Genomic DNA, 19416 nt, shown 5'->3' with positions numbered 1-19416 from the left:
AGCCCTGCTGCGACCACTAGTGAAGTGCAAAAAGAAATGGCAACGGAAAGAGAATTGGTACGAAATCTGAGCTTAGACTACGATTAATTCAAAGAGGAACTGCAGTAGAAGCCCATAGGCACTCACTGGCATTACAATATCAAGCAACAGGATGCTGTACCCAAAGCCCATAATGAAATCCTAAGAAAAAAAAAAAAAAAAAGACACTGCCTACAGCACTTTGGGCATAGCTGGCATTTTTTTTCGTGAAAGGGGATACACAGCAAAAATTCTCAATTAAAATGCAAGGCAATACAGTAAGACTAAAACAGCAGTAGAAATGAGGTTAAAAACAAAAATGCAATGACCAATTGATACTTCAAAATACGAAAAATTTTGTCAGAAGCAAAAGCTTTCATAGGTCAAGGTGATGAAACAAACACTAACACAGTAGACATAAAACCCAGACCCACTGAATGCCACTGTTTGTGAACAGTAGTTGACCAGATAATTTCTTCAAGCCACCCCTATGCTAATGCAAATGTAGCACTCTTCCACAGCAACTTTGCTACAGCAAATTGCTATAGCCCTGTGCTGGACAGATTACTTCACTAATACTTCCAGCAAAGCAGTGCACAGTCCTCGTACAGAATGTACAAATGGGAAAGATACCAGGTTTGAAGCACAAAGCGCAAGCAGGATACCACAAATGAGTTTATTCAGTTTGGTCAGAGTTTGTGGCAATTAGCGGGTGGTGCCAATGGACACCTGCCAGACCCTGATCAGGTTGTCCGTGTATCCAGCAAACAATGTCTGGCCATCTGCTGACCACGCCATGGAGATGCACTGAGGCAGTTCAGCCTTTGCATTTGTTGTCATTACTTCCGGTCGCAGCTCATCCACCAGGCTCTTGCCCTCCAAGTCCTGTTTTGGAAGGTGGCACAGTAACTTTTCAGTCAAAAGAACACTGCAAATCCAGGAAAAACTCCCCACTTGGGAACATACTAAATTTCTTTAAATATTATTACCAAGTTGCAGATCAGACCACTTGTGCAGACCAGGCTACAAATCTGCTTTGACCAAGTGAGATCATGGTGAAACCCTCATAATTGCAGGACACAAGTGGTCAGCAGGACCTCTAAGGCTGTCAGGTATTGTAGTAATCACAGGGCACACCATGTGCTAGCTCACTTGAGACATAGCCGCAAGAGAAAAGTGAAAAATAATGGCACGAGTTTGTAGCAATTGAGTGAAAAAATGCATAATGCAGGCCTCCTAAAACTCAAAGCAAAGCAACATTACCCTTGCCAGCTTGAAAACATGAGAAAAGAAAACCTTTTAATTCAACACAAAGGTAGACATAAAAAGGCTTAACAAGAAAACCACCACCAGCTACAAAATGCTAATTTGGTTGGATTGTCCTTACTTTTGGCTTGTACAAATTCTTGTATTTTTAAGTGCCTAAAATAAGTGCACTGTTTCTAAGGGTTCAAGGACTGCTATGAACCCTGTACAACAGCATACTGTGTGGTGGAATTCTTTGAACACTAGGGCCCTGGTCTTGACTAACTCTGTAATAATGATTGCATTGCAAAATCTTTTCCTTTTTCAGGAATTTGAGCTGCATTCCACCTACATTATCACAGAGCTAGACATCATGAGCAGCAGATAAAGAAGGTAGCCTTACAGTATACTGGGTAAACGAAAGTGCGATCTTATGCAGTGACGAAATTAACATTAGCCAAATGAAACTTACCCAGATGCGAATGGCCGCACCAGTGGCCACACAGAGCCAGTAGCGGTTAGGACTGAAGCACAGGTCATTGATTATGTCTTGGTGGTCCAGTGTGTACAGGCGCTTGCTCTCATTAAGGTCCCAGAGCATTGCCTGGCAGTCCTACAATACCAGAAACACAATAAAGTTAGCCACACTTTTTCGCGTGAAACAAGACTATTTACAAAAATAGCATAGCCCTCATATTTGCAGGACACTGTGGTCAACAATGGCCTTCATAAGACCTTCAAACATGTCAATAATCACAGGGCATACAGATACCTATACACAAGAAAATCTATGGTGAAGATACAACAGCAGTGAACGGTGACCCAGAACAGTAAAAACACTGTACATTTGTCATTCTGAGCTGTGATGTGGAACAAGGTTGCTGTACAGATTGGCCCAGCAATCACTTCACAGGACATGATCAGCTTCTTCCGAGTTACAAAATGGCAGCAATGAATGAAAGTGCTGCCACCATCCACTTTGACTTCACTGACAAATGGTGCCGTATCTTGTCTGATAAAAGCGCAAAAGCGGGCCTTTTCCCGTGACGTGCAGTTGCCGTTTTAAGTTTCCGACAGCATTCATCTTGGTCTTGTTTGAAAGAGCAGGTCTTGTTCAGTTTTTGCGCCACCGCTACTCTGTGCGCTGAATGGCCACGAAGAAAAAGCCTGCGGAAGAGTTGTCCCTATGTGCAATACAATTCGTCGACCGAGACACGTAACCATAAGCACAGCATGCCACTGGCAGATTTTCGCTGTCTGCCTGGGCCGCTAGGGTGCGCGCAACGTGGCACGAAACGATGTCAAATTCAGTTTGCTACGAACCATAAATTCAGAGAACAGAAGAAGAAACGAGTAGTGTTAAACTTTCGGAAGTGCGCAGTAGCTTTGTAAGAATAGTTTGCTACCCATACCTCCCGCAGCGACTGCTGAATAGGCTTAGCAGGCAGATGAATGCGGTTCTGGCAGCAGCCGGCATTCGTAAGGAATTCCAGCACAACTATGCAGCCTTACAATTTTGAGAAGGCGGCTAAAGAAAAACAGCAAGACTTTGCTTCAATGCCGGCTACCAAGAAAAAGTCTGATTTTCTCGCTCACGCGGTTTCATAAATGGTCTGCAGTATTCTGTAAAATGCAAGTTGCGGTGCAGCATTAGGTAAAGGCGAATGTGACTGCAGTCTTGTCACAGAGATAGTCATCTTGTGTGCCATCTGCGGCGATGCCGCGTCGGCACGAAGTTCGCCGCGTTGGTGTGGAGTTCTCAGTGTGAACAATCTCGCCGTGCAGGAAATGCGGAGCACCGATAATTGGCAAATAACATTAAATATTTTTTTTGCGATTAAAAATATTCATCTTCTGTGCGATCTGTGTCGACAAAACGCGCAACCTATTGCTCATCGACAATCTCAGATGCAGAGTGCAGGTAATCGCAAATGACATGCTTTCCGTTTTCGATAAATATATAGTTTTGCTGGAAACTGAAAGCACCGATTGCGATAGGAAATTCGTACATCTGTGCAAGTAAGGATAGTAGTTTTATCGGCCATAAAAACATTCGCTTACTAACTAAATTAACAATGATAGAATGTGTAAGCGTGATCCAATGAAGACATAGAAACAGACACACGGAGACAGTGCTGTCTGTGTGTCTGTTTGTGTATGTTTAAATTAACCAGCACGGTGTTATACGCGCACAGGTAAACATGAACCAACATCGCTCGATGGTCCGCTGTCTGAAAACGCAGGAGTTAGAAATCGCGGCAGCAGCAAGCCAACTGACCTTCATGCATCTCGCTTCAACACGGATAAAACGTCGAAAGCCCAGCGCATACGAAGCTACCGGCACTCTGCGCACTCTGCAAGCATTGCAGACCGCTTTGAAGATGAAGCCCATGCAGATAAGCACTTAGCCATCTCGCAGACTGCTTTCAAGACACGAGCGTCAGCAATGCATCCCTATAGCATCCACGATTCGCGTGGCGAACGCAGTAGTAGATGCCGCGGTTGTCTCCACTCTGTACAAAGCGACGGGCGGCAGGCCTTGCCTCGCGCGCCACAGGAGAGGGCACACATCCAGGTTGTGTTCCTCGCTCGCGCATGCGATTGAACCACGTTTACCGGCTCACCCTCACACACTTTCACTCGTACGGAACACATCACGGTGATGGCAGAAATGTGCCTGGAGTGTCCATATAATTGCTATCGCAATAATAAAAGTTTCATACTGTGGCATACATACATGCTGGTGATATGTACATACTTCATTATATTCCTGAATAAATTGAGTTCTGTGTTTTTCTCGATTTTTTCAAAACTAACTTTTCACTCAGCCTGCTTGTTTGTGGCAACAATATCAAGGCCTAGGTCAGCTACAGCTGTAATTTTTTTTTGTTACATGGAGCTAAATGCATAATGGTTGAAGCAATGCAAGCAGATTCCTTTTTTTTTTCAAATTCTGTTTATTTGCTTTTGTTTTTGTTCCCCTAGTAGCCAAACTAAACAATGAACTTTGATGAGCTGCTAAATTGCCAATTGTTGGATTTGAAAACTGCTTGCGGCACTTCACTTCCTTAAACATTCTGTGGCCCACTCATGCATTATTATTGCTTTCTACCCAATATTTTGACCTATTGTCTTCACAAACAATAGTAATTGACTTTTAATTATCTCCATAATTACTTACTCTATCAAAAAAATATCATTTCTGAAATTGGCTAGAAAAGCTGAAGACGATGTCTTCCAATTAAATATGGTCTAAAAATATGTAAGAGCTCTATACCCCACGTCCCCCCTTAAGCCACTGAGGAGGTGCATAGCCCAGACTGGCAGTTGTCAGCACAATACTTGTGCACTTACTGGCTAGAAGAGAAACAGCATGCATCGGCAGAAATGAATGAGTGCTGCAGCACAGCCTACAGTGCCAGTGGCACATATCAAACTATACAAAGATAGGGGTGTGTGAATATTGACAACTTTCAAATAAATGTGTCCTATTCTATTTGAGGACTGAATTAGACAGTTGGCATTTGCAAATTCAGATATTTTTCCAACAGCTTCTGAATACTATGTCCCACTGTGTGTGCATGTGCATAGCATGCAAGATAAATTGGCTTGGGCCAGGTCTTTGGAAAATTCAGGTGCAATCGTTGCAGCAAGATTCTACTGTAGGAAGGCATGATGCATCTCGCAGAGCGAGACTCAGCTAAAAAATCATCATTTGCACTAATTTTGCTGAGGGAGGCAACCAGCAGTGGTTACTTTTAGTGCAATCTATGGGCGTTTCTCTTTGTATTTAAAGCTCACTGAACATTCCAACACGAGCAAAAGATGGCTCTTCTCCCACTGCCGTCACCACAAAGTGAATACTGAATTACAGTAAAACCTCGTTAAACCGTACCCACTTACAGTAGTTTCGTTTTAAAAGTAGTAAAGTCAAATCCCCAACTCAGCGGCCATTGAACATAATGCATTTTGTAACCACATAAACCGTACCAGCTTATGGCGTACGTATCAGTTAACACGTAGTGTTTCCACTTTTCGTCGCGCAAACACGGCGGTGCATCGTCTTTATCGGGTGGCCCGGCGGAACAACAAGCCTCAGAGATCGGAACGGCCTCCAAGCGCCCTGCACATTTGCCCGTGAAGCCACATCAACATCATTTCGGCGGTGTGCCAGAGCGTTGTGGCGTCGCGCAAGTGAGGGCTCTCGTCATGCTGAAGCTCAGATAAAAAAGGCGCCAGATGCTCAGCGTAGACGAAAAATTAGATATCATTCGTGCTATGAATGTGACATGACACGAAGAAGTCTGTGCTGGCACGCGACAAGGATCTGCTCGGCAGCGCTGCTGCGACCGCAAAGAGATGTCGGCTATGAGGTTCGACTTTTCGCCTTCGTTGCCTCTGTTGTTGCCAAAGTGTTGGCTAGTAACAGTGATGAGGACACAGAAAGCGACAGCACGGGCGATTCAGGCCCCGACAGTGGCAGAAGCTGCGCGTTACATCAGCCACATGAATGCCATCGTCGCGACGAGAATAGCACCCCGCAATGAAAAAGGCGCCCCGCGACTTCCGCAGCGCTACCACGCGTGTGCACGGAGCATACGCAACGCCAACGAGGAATCTGCATTGCGAGTGTTTGCCAAGAAGAGGGGGCTGGCTGAAAAGCTGCCTCACAGCTTCAGTAAGTTTGAGGCCGCTGTCGTCGCTGCTAGGCCGCCGGTGGCATCAAACGAAAATAACACTTGTCGCGCAAAGCGAATAAATACTACACGTCCTTTTCCCTTTCATCGCACTCTCCGAGTTCCGTTTTGGCAGGTAAGTGGTCGATCTCACACTATTTCGGTTAAACAGGACTACGGTTAGTACGTGCTTTTTCCAAGCTCCAACCAACTACGGATTAACGAGGTTTCACTGTAACTTGATTGTAAACACCCGAATAATTTATGACAATGCCTGCTATGACAGTCTTTATTATGCTAATGAATTGCTTATTAGTTCCTGATGCTCAATTTTAATGAATGTTTCAAAATCTGCAGTGTAATCACAGCAGGCTGACAATGAACGCCAGGATATCGACAGCGCCGCCACAGCCTGCACATAGCGCTGTCCAAGATCAGTCATGTGATCCACATTCAAACAAACCATCTCCACACAGAGATAAAGAGGAAGCATAATACCTTTCCACCAGAGGCACAAAGTGAGCCATCAGGGGACACAGTGACAGTGTTCAGGTAGCCCTTGTGGTCTTCGTCATGTGCCTTCTTCAGCTTGCAGTTAGTCAGGTTCCACACCTTCACTTCATAGTCCCAGCCACAGGAGACAATGATGGGGTTGCTGTTGTTGGGCGAGAAGCGCACGCATGACACCCAGTCATTGTGAGCATTCTCCTGCAAAAAGTCAAAATGGATTGCATGTATTCGTTTACTGGTATCCTTCAATATAGTGACACAGTTGAAAATTTTTCCCCACAACCACCACGTGCATTACCTCTGCAACCAACCATAACGCAAGGTAATGACTTACCAGAATAGCAATGCTAAGTCAATCGCTTTGTCAGCACACACACCTTTAAGAAGGCTTTACCAGCTTGCGAAAAAGAATTACCAGGTGGCAGAATCTGCACACATTCAATAAACTCTACTCCCCCAATAAGGAATGTAAGCATATTACTAAGTATTCTGTAGGTAGCACAGAAGCCCATTTGTACATACCTTAGCAGGGCACTAGCATGCTTTTAAAGTGAACAGTTGTTACTGCAAATTTATAAGCCACACAGTAATAGGTGAACCAAGTACAAGTCATCTGGCCATGCACTACTCACAGATGCTGAATTCACATCTGACTGTAGTACAGCTAAGCTTCCAAGATCAATTAGTACAATGGTAACTCATCAGTTGCTGAGCGATTCTTCGACGTCAGCCCCTTCATCAGCTCCATTAGTCGAATTGTGCCCAGCATTGAACTATAACAGGAAAGGGGAGCCTCTGCATGCCGCAAATCCTGAAATGTGTTTAGATGATGCCAAATTTTGACTTTCCTGCATATTGAGCTGCACACTGTGCCCTTGGCCCGACTGTCTCTCGACTACAAATTCCCAGTGGCGACACTTCGATAGTGGGGCGTGGAACTGGAAACATGACGGTGGCCCTTATCAACATCATCAGCCTGGCTACGCCCACTGCAAGGCAAAGGCCTCTCCCATACTTCATCTAACCCGATCAGGTGCCAATAGTGGCCATGTTGTCCCTGCAAATTTCTTAATCTCATCCGCCCACCTAACTTTCTGCCACCCCCTGCTACGCTTCCCTTCTCTTGGAATCCAGTCCATAAACTCTTAGTGACCATCGGTTATCTTCCCTCCTCATTACATGCCCTGCCCAATTATTTTTCTTGATTTCAACTAAGATGTCATTAACTAACGTTCGTTCCCTAATCCAATCTGCTCTTCTCCCTTAATTAACAGTACACCCATCATTCTTTCCATAGCTCGCTGCGTCATCCTCAATTTAAGTAGAACCCTTTTCGTAAGCCTCCAGGTTTCTGCCCCGCAGGTGAGTACTGGTAAGACGCAGCTGTTATACACTTTTCTCTTGAGGGATAATAGCAACCTGCTGTTTATGATCTGAGAATGCTTGCCAAAGGGACACCAGCCCATTCTAATTCTTCTGATTATTTCCGTCTCCTGATCCGGATCTGCGGTCACTATCTGCCATAAGTAGATGTATTCCCTTACCACTTCCAGTGCCACGCTACCTATCATAAGCTGCTGTTCTCTTCAGAGACTGTTAAACAGTTTTCTGCAGATTAATTTCTAGACCCACCCTTCTGCTTTGCCTGTCCATGCCAGTGAGCAAGCATTGCAACTGGTCCCCTGAGTTACTAAGCAGGGCAATATCATCAGTGAATCGCAAGTTACTAAGGTATTCTCCATTAATTCTTATCCCCAATTCTTCCCAATCCATGTCTCTGAATACCTCCTGCAAACACGCTGTGAATAGCAATGGAGAGGTCGTCTCTCCCTGCCTGACACCCTTGTTTATTGGGATTTTGTTGCTTTCTTTACGGAGGAGTACGGTGGCTGTGGAGCCGCTATAGATATCTTTCAGTATTTTTACATACGGCTCGTCTACACCTTGATTCCGTAGTGCCTCCATGACTGCTGAGGTTTCGACTGAATCAAACGCTTTCTCGTAATCAATGAAAGCTATGTATAAAGGATGGTTATATTCCGTACATTTTTCTATCACCTGATTGATAGTGTGAATATGGTCTATTCTTGAGTAGCCTTTACGAAATCCCGCCTGGTCTTTTGGTTGACGGAAGTCTAAGGTGTTCCTGATTCTATTTGCAATTACCTTAGTAAATACTTTGTAGGCCACGGACAGTAAGCTGATCGGTCTAATTTTTCAAGTCTTTGGCGTCCCCTTTCTTATGGATTAAGATTATGTTGGCACTCTTCCAAGATTCCGGTACGCTCGAGGTCATGAGGCATTGCGTATACAGGGTGGCCAGTTTTTGTAGAACTATCTGCCCACCATCCTTCAATAAATCTGCTGTTACCTGATCCGCAACAGCTGCCTTTCCCCTTTACATAGCTCCAAAGGCTTTCTTTACTTCTTCCAGCGTTACTTGTGGAATGTTAAATTCCTCTAGACTATTCCCTCTTCCATTATCGTCATGGTCCCCTTCACCGTTTGCTTAAGAGCTGTCTTGTATTGCCGGTTCCACCCCAAGTATATTTTGCTATGTGCTCTCGCTGGCGGCTGAATTGTTGAAAATGTTTGTGAGGCGTCACTTTTGCTTATTGCGAAATCCTGCAAGAACTCCTCAGTGGTCAAGCTGCGATATTGGCGAAGTTGATATCAATTGAAGCAAAACAAACTCTGCTCACTTTTGAGGTAACTGCTTTGAAAGCCCGGCTTTCGTCACTTGAAAGCAACATTTTTGAAAACATTGATACAATGCGCGCTTGTCTGAATACCGTTGAAGTTCAGCAACGTCAGGACCATACCGTGTTAAGTATTGTAAAGAAGATTCATGATCTAGAAGAAAGAGACAGACATAACAATCTTGTTTTTTATGGCCTGACTGAACCGGATAGTGACGAGAGGGCAGTGAAATCAGAGGAATTGATTGCCAATCTCTGCAACAGATTTGTTAGTTTGTCTTCTTTGAGCATGGCACGCGACCATCGTATAGGCACGTTCTGCTCCGAAAAGAAACTCCCTGTGCTTGTTCAGTTTTCTTCATTCAGGGAACGCCAATCAGTTCTTACAAGGGCGCACATGCTGAAAGGGACAGGATTCTGCATATCCAAAGATTTCACACACACACCGTCTGAGAAAAATGCAAAATGTTGGCATACACTAAGCAAAATGCCAAACGGGGCACAAAGGCTAAACTGAAGTATGACATCACGACTAAAAACATTCAGATATGATCTCGCGATGTACTAGATGTCAAACGGCCGATTAGCATTTTGCTGATAAACTTCCGGAGCGTAAAAAATAAAATTGATAACTTCCATTTTGTTCTTTCGTCGCTTGACCCACGTATTTCAAACATTGAGATGATTCCTGAAGGATATCAGTGCTTTCGACGCGATCGTAATGCTCACGGTAGTGGTGTGCTTATACTTATTCATTCCAATATAACGTGTGCCACTGGAATTTTCCGATACCGAGTGTGAAGCGGTTTTTTGTAGATTGCATTTGGAGAATGGAAAATGGCTTGTAATCGGCTCGTTCTATCGCCCGCCTGGTGCGACCTCTCCGCCCGTTGTGCATTTGTACGATTACCTTGAAACCCTTACGAGTGATCACATTCTCAGAGGCGATCTTAATCTGCCCGAGATTGACTGGTCGCCCAACAACCCTACAGATTTGGCCAGTGGGAGCATGTACTCTGCATTTTTTGACATTTTGGACCACTTCACACTTGAACAGCATGTTTGCGTTCCTTCAAGCGGGGACGGCACAGGTCATGTTCTCGACTTGTTACCATTGCAATACACCATGCATGTTTTGCCCGGAATTAGTGACCATAAAGTTGTAGCTGACATTCCCCTTGAATAAGTGGTTGTCCCAAGGAAACTGCCAAGATCGATCTATGTTCACAGTAAAGCAAACTACGAGGCAATCATTTTGGCATTAGAAGCCTACTTCCCAACATTTGATATGCTTGCTGAAGGAATGAGCATTGAAGAATTGTGGAACTTACTAAAACAATAGCTATACCACATACGCGAAGTTTTTGTGCTATGTCGGTCCTGTCAAGTAAGCGCGCCCAGGATAAACCGTGATTCAACGCTGCGTTACGTTCCCTGGTTCGCCGTCAGAAACTGGCATATACGAAGTACAGTCAACGACTGAATTTTCAGATGCCCAAATTTTCGGACATGCCTGATATTTCGGACGTCTTCGCGGCATGGCCATGAGCCCCATAGAATCAATGTATAAGGACATCTGAAGTTTCGGACGCTCGAACCCCCCGCCATCCAATTTTCCTGACTTTTTGACGCGACGGAAGGTCCTTTGGCTCCTCGCGCAGCGCCCTTGCGAAGGAAATCGACTTGCAGCCGAAGCATATCACCGCTTTGAACCACAACTAGCCGAATCTAGCCATCACACACCGATTTGGTCTGGCCACGCTGGCTATATTATCGCCGCACTTCCACCTCCAGCGGAGTTTCCGGAGCGGCGCCATTTCGTTTGCTGCGCAGGCCATGTTTTGGCTAGCGTGGTGTGTAGTTGTGCTGTTGTGTCAAGTGTGTTCTGCGACACTAAGCCTAGGTGCTTCGACGCTCGTCAGCGAACTCCACTGTTCGCAACTTCAGGATTTCGCTTGCCTTCGATGGCCCCCACTCAGTCTTAGTCGTCCTCGCCGATGGCATAGAAGCGCGGAAAGCAGTACGTCGGTTAACGATGGAGAAGAAAGCCGCCGTTATTAAGCAAGTCGTGAGCGGCCGATCGCAGGCTGACGTGAACAAGGAGTTCGGCATCGGCTCCGCTCTGCTGGGGTTTCCATACCCGCGGAAATAACTTTTGAACAGTTTGTTGACGCTGACAACGAGCTCGACTTCTGCGCAGAACTGACTGACAAGGAAATAGTCCGTCAGGTTGTGGGGGATTCAGAAGACTCCGATGTTGAAAATGAGGAGCCAATGCCTGCGCCGAGTTGATGAGAGCACTGTTGACTCTTTTATCGGTGTACAGTGCTGACATTACCCTTGCTCAGATCGAGGCGAATATGATAGCATGCAACCGGAACGCCGTCCAAACAACAATCAACAAGTTCTTCAAGCCACGGCAGCAATAGCACCAGTAGCCTGACGATGCACATGTACATAATAAACCGGCAGTCGGCTACATGCAGTTTTTGAACGCCTCTTTTTATAGCCACTTCACTGATGCTTTGGCAGGGTTTCAGAAGCCTGGTACTTCGCCCTTTACCTCTAGGTCAGAGAAAAAAAGAGAGTTTTTTGCATGCATTCATTTTTTTCGGACTGCCTGAATTTTCGGACGCTTTTACGTTCCCTAGACGGTCCGAAAAATCGGTTGTTGACTGTACAAGAAAAATAAACTGCCCGCTCATTTTGCTCTGCTCAGTGAAATAAGTAATTTTAAACACACGAAGGATTTGGCACAGGCTTACTTTTCCAACCTCGGGCAAAAGTTAGCAGCACACCTAAAGGAGTTCTGTAAAAACATCCGCCGAAATGGCAGAGATGATAGCACCATCCCTGCCTTACAATACAATGGAACCATTATTGACAAAGATGAATCCAAAGTATTGTTTTGCTCATTACTTTTTGTCTGTGCTTGTCCCTACAAATACGCAAGATATTGAAGTTTTGCATCTGATTCAAGTAGATTGCATGCCCGCGGTGTCCTTTTCGATAATGGGTGTTCATCGATTGCCAAATGATATGAAAGAGAACAAAGCCAGCGGTCCTAATGATATCCCGGCTGCAATTCTCAAGCACTGTTCAGGGATGTTAAGCTTGTATCTTTCTCGATTATTTCAATATTATTTAAACCATGCTGCTTTACCCAGTGACTGGAAGTTGGCACATGTAGTGCCTGTTCACAAGAGTGGGCCACGCAACAACGTTCAGCACTACAGACCAGTGTTGTTAACAAGTACCCCATGCAAAATAATCGAGCATGTAACTTGTTCTTCTATAATGTCGCATCTTGAAAAGCATAATCTTCTAAATGACAGACAGCACAGATTTCGTCGCGGATTTTCATGTGCTACACAGCTGGTAGAATTCACACATGGCTCTGGCTGTTGACAGGCTAAGTTGCTAACTGTTTTCTTGGATTTTTGCAAAGCATTTGATGGTGTTGCGCATGGGTTACTTATATCAAAACTTAGACCTTATAATCTGGATGAAAATGTGCTAAAATGGATTGCTGAATACCTCTTTTTGGCAGCAGTGTGTTGTTCTGTATGGTTTTTCTTTGATAAGTTCCCCAGTCACTTCCGGGGTACTCCATGGATCAGTACTCTGGCCGCTCTTATTCCTACTGTTCATTAATGACATTACGGATAACATCAAGTCATCGTTTCGAATGTTTGCCGATGACTATGTTATAGAGAGTCATTAACAATCATAGTGACTGTAGCTTTGCAGAATGATTTGGACATTGTAGCAACATGGTGTGCACGTTGGAAAATGTTGCTAAATGTGCGCAAATGTATGCACATCACCTTTACAAGCAAGCGCTCCAACGAAGAGCACACATATAGAATCCATTAGGCTTGTTTAGTTACTGCAAACGAATTCAAATACTTGGGTGTTTTTTTTTCATGCCGGATTTGCAATGGACTAGGCACATGAATTATTTAACGAATAAAGCGACGTCTGTGCTCGATTTTTTAAGACGGAATTTCAGTCCCCTACCCAAAGGTCTGAAACAACAATTGTATTTCACATATGTATGATCAACACTAGAATATCCATGTGCATGTTGGGACCCTTACACCTCAGAATTAACAAATATGAAAAAAAAAAAAAACAGGGCTGCCAGATTTAGTCTTCAATGGTCGGACCCAGAGACTTGCAGGAGAAATCTGCATTTGAAATTATTTTGTAGCATATATCATTCCCATACCGGCATTAGACGAGAGAAATACATGACCCTACCTTCATATGTATCCCTAAAAAAGGATCACCCTTTGAAAGTCAAGGAACGTGCTATTAAAGGCAACGTTTTGTGGTATTCTTTTTTTGTCCAGACAGCACGCGCCTGGAATCTTCTGCCTGATGTGTTGATTACATCTGTTGATGCTTTTTACCACGTTTAGTATAAATACCCTTTTACAAACTACTGTATTTTGAATGAAATCCCCCCTGCTGTAATGCCTTATTGGCTATGCAGTTACTGAATAAATAAATAAAAAACAAATCTAAGCAGGACACTAGCACACTTTTAACGTGAACAGTTGCTACTGCTAGTTTATAAGCCACACAGTAAAAGGTGAACCAAGTACAAGGCATGTGGCTATGCACTACTCAGATGCTAAATTCACATTTGACTGTAGTACAGCTAAGCTTACAAAAGCAATTAGTACAATGACAACTCATCAGTTTTAAACTTCTATACATATTATAGTACAAAAGATGAATGAGCATAACAAAAAATACAAGCACTGGAACCTCAGCATTCTTATGGCCAATATTAATGTGACCCGTGACAATTGCTCAGGTTTTGTGGTCTTTAATAGTGCCACAAATCCACTCATGTCATTCTACCTACACCTACATCCAGCAAAGAGCCGGAAATGTTCGAACCATTGAGAGCTCTGAACCAATGAGAGAAGAGAGAAGATGGTTTCCTACTGAGATACTACTTGCTGCCACTAAAAACCTAGCAACACTGAACTGCTTTTCTACAAACGAGAAAATTATCAGAATGACTTGTCGCTACCAAAAAACATTAAAGAGGCCATAGCACCAAATTTTTCTAACTTGAATTATGCATTGCCTGTTAAACAGCTTGCATTCTGCAGCAAGCTGACAAAGTGTGAGCACATTCGGTGTGGTAGAGAATTTTCTTATGTAGCAGTTGAATAGTACAGCAGTCTGGCAATTCTGAAAGGTGATGAATTGACAACCCCAGAAACGGTTCCCCTAGGAGAGAGCCATGCCCTAGCGAAAGCCATGCTTTTGTATACTGCAAACAGCAGAAGTGATTCTGGAAATAAGTCGCAGCTGCCACGCATTGTTTTTACAAGTATGTCTCGAAGCTTGGTTCATTAAAATTAAATCCAGTTTTACGTGCCAAAAGCATGACCTGATAATGAGGTACACTGTAGTGGGGGAACAAAGTACAAATTTTAACCACCTGGGGCTCTTTAACATGCATCCAATGCATGGAACACTAGCATTCTTGCATTTAACCACCAATGAAATGCTGCCGCCGTGACTGGAATTTGAACCCATGACTTTGTGCTTTGCAGCACAACGCCCTACCCACTAAGCAATGGACGGCCGGGTATGAAGGTATGTCGTGCTATCGGGTGCCAGATTGTGTGGTCAGTAGTAGCCCCTCATTTCACGTCTCACGGTCCATGCCGAAATGTTGGTCAATGTCAGTGGTACGGGTTTAGAGCAGCAATTTTCAACTGAAATTTGAAGTCAAAGCACTGATAGCCCTTTTATTTTGTGTGTGTATAACCATGTTGGGCCCTCTACTCTCAGTGAAAGTGAGAATAATCGAACGGCCGAGTTATGCCCCTTTTATAGGATTGAATTTCTTAGACCTTTAGCCCACATGTGCAATTTAACTTACCCTCAACAGTATGGTTATGGTAGGTACTAAGTTTTTAGCTTCACTTGAAACTTGCATGCTTTACCGTGGCACACAATTTATAGTAGTCCAAGCACTAAAATTACCATGTTTTACAAATAGTGCACCTGGCTTACCATCTAATTTCCTGACAGCTAACATCACTCACAAGAGGCATGAAGTGTTGCACTAAAGTTGCCAGTTCCCCCCGACTCTGTCACAAAGAACGCAGAAGTCACTAACCCCCGTATCAGAAATGCATCTTAACTTGAAGCCCATCCTTGACTTGATATAAATGATGCCTGGTGTGAACACACCCAGGATGCTCATTGCATTTCTTGAGTGTGTTCACGACAGGCGTCACATAAATCAAGCGTGGGCTTCAAGTTAAGATGCATTTCTGAATACAAGGGGTAAACTTGCACTTTGTACTGCAAAGCATAAATTTGTGCGCACTACTGCATGATGCAGGTTTCATAACTTTCAAACTTGAATGTCTTTTGCTTATCAATACTTGTATTACACTGTCAATAAAGTAGCAAGGGTGTGGGCAAGGGCATGTTCAGGCCAAAAATGGCTACGCATGGGTCAAGGTGGCGATATTAAAAGGCCACCCTTAAATGCTCTTGACAGCAATGCTTGTTACTCAGTGCTAACGGGCTTGAATTTCATTGTGACATGTTACAGGTTACAGTGACACAAGGACAAACTACATAATTTTGCCCTTGTGCACCCGATTGACTAATCACAACTACCACACATGGAACACTGAAGTTACAATGGATCCACAATGCCCACTACCACCTGCCAGCATAGTTGGGCCTGGCGATGTCTACAGTATGACAGTATTAGGATGTAAGCAACTGTCGCTTTCTTCCTGGCTTCATCATGTTACACAAGTACAAAGAATGGCTGTTCCAGCATACAGCTTTTTTTATTTTTGCAGTGCCATTCCAGGTGGTGACTAAGATAAATTGCAGCTGAAGGGTGCTGCAAGAATTGCAAAGTTGACAACTATTTCAGATTAACAGTATGAAGAGATGTTCATGGTCACTGCCATTTGTGAAACGGAAAGGGAAAAATTAAGCTTCTCTAGCAACATCAACAAGGTGATCAAAAGTTGCATTTTGTTAGCAGCTCACACGAAGCATTACAGCTTTTTCTTCACTTGCTTTATGCATTTTGCATATTAGTGCAATTTGTACACTTAAACTCAACTCCGTACCAGGCAGTCGTAAGGATGGTCTTTACATGGCTTCTACTAACAAAGACTACACTCATGCTTCCCAACTGCCACGTGAGAAGCAGTTTAGTGGCTTTTGTAGCATTCAGTATGCAACACTGTACAGTTGCAAAACTAACAAATTTACTTTCTAGGCATAAGTTGAGAGGTAATCGCATGCGATATTCAAGCAACAAGACTGGCAGACTGTCACGTCATGGGGCAACTGCATGAATGCAACATCGCAGAAAAAGTAACTAGCGAGTTAGAAGAGTGAACTATACCTATTATTAAAGTCATCACCACTAGTAAAAACCCACTGTGGTGCTATGTAGCAGGTAGAAATCAAAACACTTTCACGACTCTGTAGTGGCTAAGAGTCTACAACTGAGGTAAATAACAATGACACATTGCCAATGCTTTGCCCTCAGCACGAGATGAAGTGAAGGCCAATTTCAAGTCGAAGCAGGTTAACTGGTTGCTGCCATGTGGACTTTTGGGTGACAATTGAAATTTTCTGATTAGAACAAGCCCCCCGCCCCCTTAATCGCAAAACCAGTCACTAGGAAATCGCACACATGTGATTAAGTTATGCTGCTGAATGGAGAAAGAGTAAGGAATCCCATGACTGCAGTGAACACACGTAAAATGCAAGACTAAAGATTTGATATTACAAAACACTACAGATCCTTATTAATGGTGCTTTACACCCCAAAGCTGCACCACAGACCATGAACTCTAAAGTGATTTTGACCACCAGCGTTTCTAAATATGCATATAAAAGGCCCACAAGCCCTTTTACATTCCACCTTAATGATTTAAGACGAAAAAAGTATTTTGTGTTACAATTAACACTACAACTTGCTCATTTTGCAAGTTCACTGCAGCTGCTGGCAACACTTGCATCAACCCTCTCACCCGATCTGCTTCAAAGGGCACAGGCATCACCACCCTCACTTTTTTTTACCCCAAGTTACTTGAAAACTTTATGCCAAAGACCCTTTGTACAGTCATTATCCACCGAGTGCTGCATAAATAGAAGCACGACTCTTCCAGTAGCTTTCTGCTCAAACTCCACTCAATGACACAAAATGGTGCACCAACCAACTAGCACAATGGTCAACGATTCTGAACTTCATTTAATGCTCGCAAACGTGGTATCAAACTGAACTCGAGGCTAAACTCCATGAGGGAATTCTGTGCGCGATGACGACGAAACAGGCCATCGCTTAACAGATCACTTGGTCTTGTCGCTTCATCGCTCGGTTCTGGAAATCTATAATTCGTCGCTCGTCAGTGCTATGAGCGACTAGCCAATAGCGCGAAGCTGGATGTATATCACTCAAATACTACAGGTTGTCGCACGGAATGAGCAAACAATTGAATTTTTATATGTGGAAGGTTAAGAACTAACTGCAAGACATTCAGAAATATTTTACGCTGCTTTTTACAGCCATACATCAACTTAAATTAATAAAGGATGTGTCACACTAGTTTCGACACATTTGCTGCCCTCATACCGGCAACACCAGGGAGACGTCACTCAAAAGCATCGCTCGCATGGGGCACGACTCGTAGGCAATGAGCGAACGTGACGGCCATCTTCATCGCTTGTCACACACAAGACCGCTTGCATGGGGTTTATACTTCACTGCGAAATTCTACCATAAAACGAAATTTTGAGGGGAAATCAGCCAGTGGTTTTGCTGGAAGAGTCATGTGCACCTGGAACTCCTATTCAACACTGTACATATGGTCAGACATCGAGAAATAAGCACTAATGCTCAATTACAGCCTTTGTCAGCAGAAATCCGGCCTAGTATCTCCCAAATTCAGGGCAGCTAGTGTTCAGGTGCACAGCAATGATAAGGCTCACAACACATGGTGTTACATACGGTAAAGCTAGTGGCTTGCATGTATGTGGGCTTAAAAAAGTCGCAGTAACCATACGTGCAGGAAAAGATAAGGAAATAGTGCTGCTGGAAAGAATAGCGCGATATTTAGTCCACCCTATTCTTTACAGCTGCACGCTAAGTGTTGGCAGAAGGGTAACGTACAATGGTGTACTTGCACTGAGCCAGTGTATTCCACAGCTTGATCGACTTGTCCCGAGAGCCAGAGACAATCTGACGATTGTCGGCAGAGAATGCCACGCTCAAGACGTCTTTGTGGTGGTCCTCGAAGCGACGAGTCGTGCGGCCACTGGAACGAGTTATTGTACAGCATTTATGGGCTGTCTAGCGGTGTCAGCAACGTGTAAACCCAATTCTGAGTTGCTCTCATTCAGATAATGATATCACTGTCATTCATCAGCTAATACATGCAAATAATCATTGAGCAGTCAAGGACCTTAAGGTGCACGCATTGCGTACAACACTTCTGCCTTCAGAATGGCGCAGCCACTTTACAAAAGAGAGAATGATGATTCAGCAAAGCCTTAAGATTAAGAGGGGTGCAAAATTCACTTACACGATCAAATCCCACAGCCGCAGAGTCTTGTCCCACGAGCACGACAGAGCATACTGGCCATCCGACGACATCACGACGTCTGTCACAAAGTGACCGTGCCCCTTGAGGCGTCTTTTTGGAATACCGTAGCTCGTCTCATCTTTCGTTAGCTCCCACAGAATGAGGGTTTTGTCTGCAAACACGTTGCAAGCATCGCGACATGACAATCGCACCAGCGATCGCGTTCTGTTCGCAGCACATTATGAATCACATTACAATTACAATAAGAAAAACTGAAGCAAACGCGAGGCATGAATATTAGTTGTCTTTTTTAAAGACATTAGCGACGTGGAATGAAGTCCGCGAGTTCTAACCATATTATTGGTGCCGGCAGGCAGAAGCAGTGGCATGGCGGCATACGTACCCCGCGACGCAGACAGCACAGTCTCAGGAAATTTTGGGTTCGTTGCAATACGAGTTACCCATCCATTATGACCCCTAAGGGCTCCTTTCAACTCCAACTGCTCAGACATTTTCGAAAAGTTGCTCTCTTTCGGTGATTGCGATGGATTTGAGAACCCCGAAAAGAAGTCCTACACCTCCGCTTCCACCACAGAGCCAGAAAGGACCGCACCAAGACGTCGCCACGGAATTACGGTAAAAAAAAACTTGTAACTGTAATATCCAATA

The 19416-nt window shown here is 44.1% G+C and overlaps 1 protein-coding gene across 1 annotated transcript; it reads right to left on the bottom strand.

The window, feature by feature from the left end:
* Window positions 1-675: 675 nt before the first annotated feature.
* Window positions 676-19358, bottom strand: Rack1 (Receptor of activated protein kinase C 1). Its single transcript, XM_075687182.1, has 6 exons — window positions 19151-19358; window positions 18748-18919; window positions 18336-18480; window positions 6438-6647; window positions 1736-1876; window positions 676-903 (listed from the first exon to the last, which is right to left on the bottom strand). Exons 1-6 carry the CDS (start codon window positions 19257-19259, stop codon window positions 724-726), a joined length of 957 nt encoding a protein of 318 aa, XP_075543297.1. The 5' UTR covers window positions 19260-19358; the 3' UTR covers window positions 676-723.
* Between the last annotated feature and the right edge of the window lie 58 nt (window positions 19359-19416).

Source organism: Dermacentor variabilis, chromosome 1 (assembly GCF_050947875.1).
Source record: "Dermacentor variabilis isolate Ectoservices chromosome 1, ASM5094787v1, whole genome shotgun sequence".
Classification (NCBI taxonomy): Eukaryota; Metazoa; Arthropoda; class Arachnida; order Ixodida; family Ixodidae; genus Dermacentor; species Dermacentor variabilis.
The sequence above is the reverse complement of the archived record's forward strand: the minus strand, read 5'-3'. Positions and strand labels throughout refer to the sequence as shown.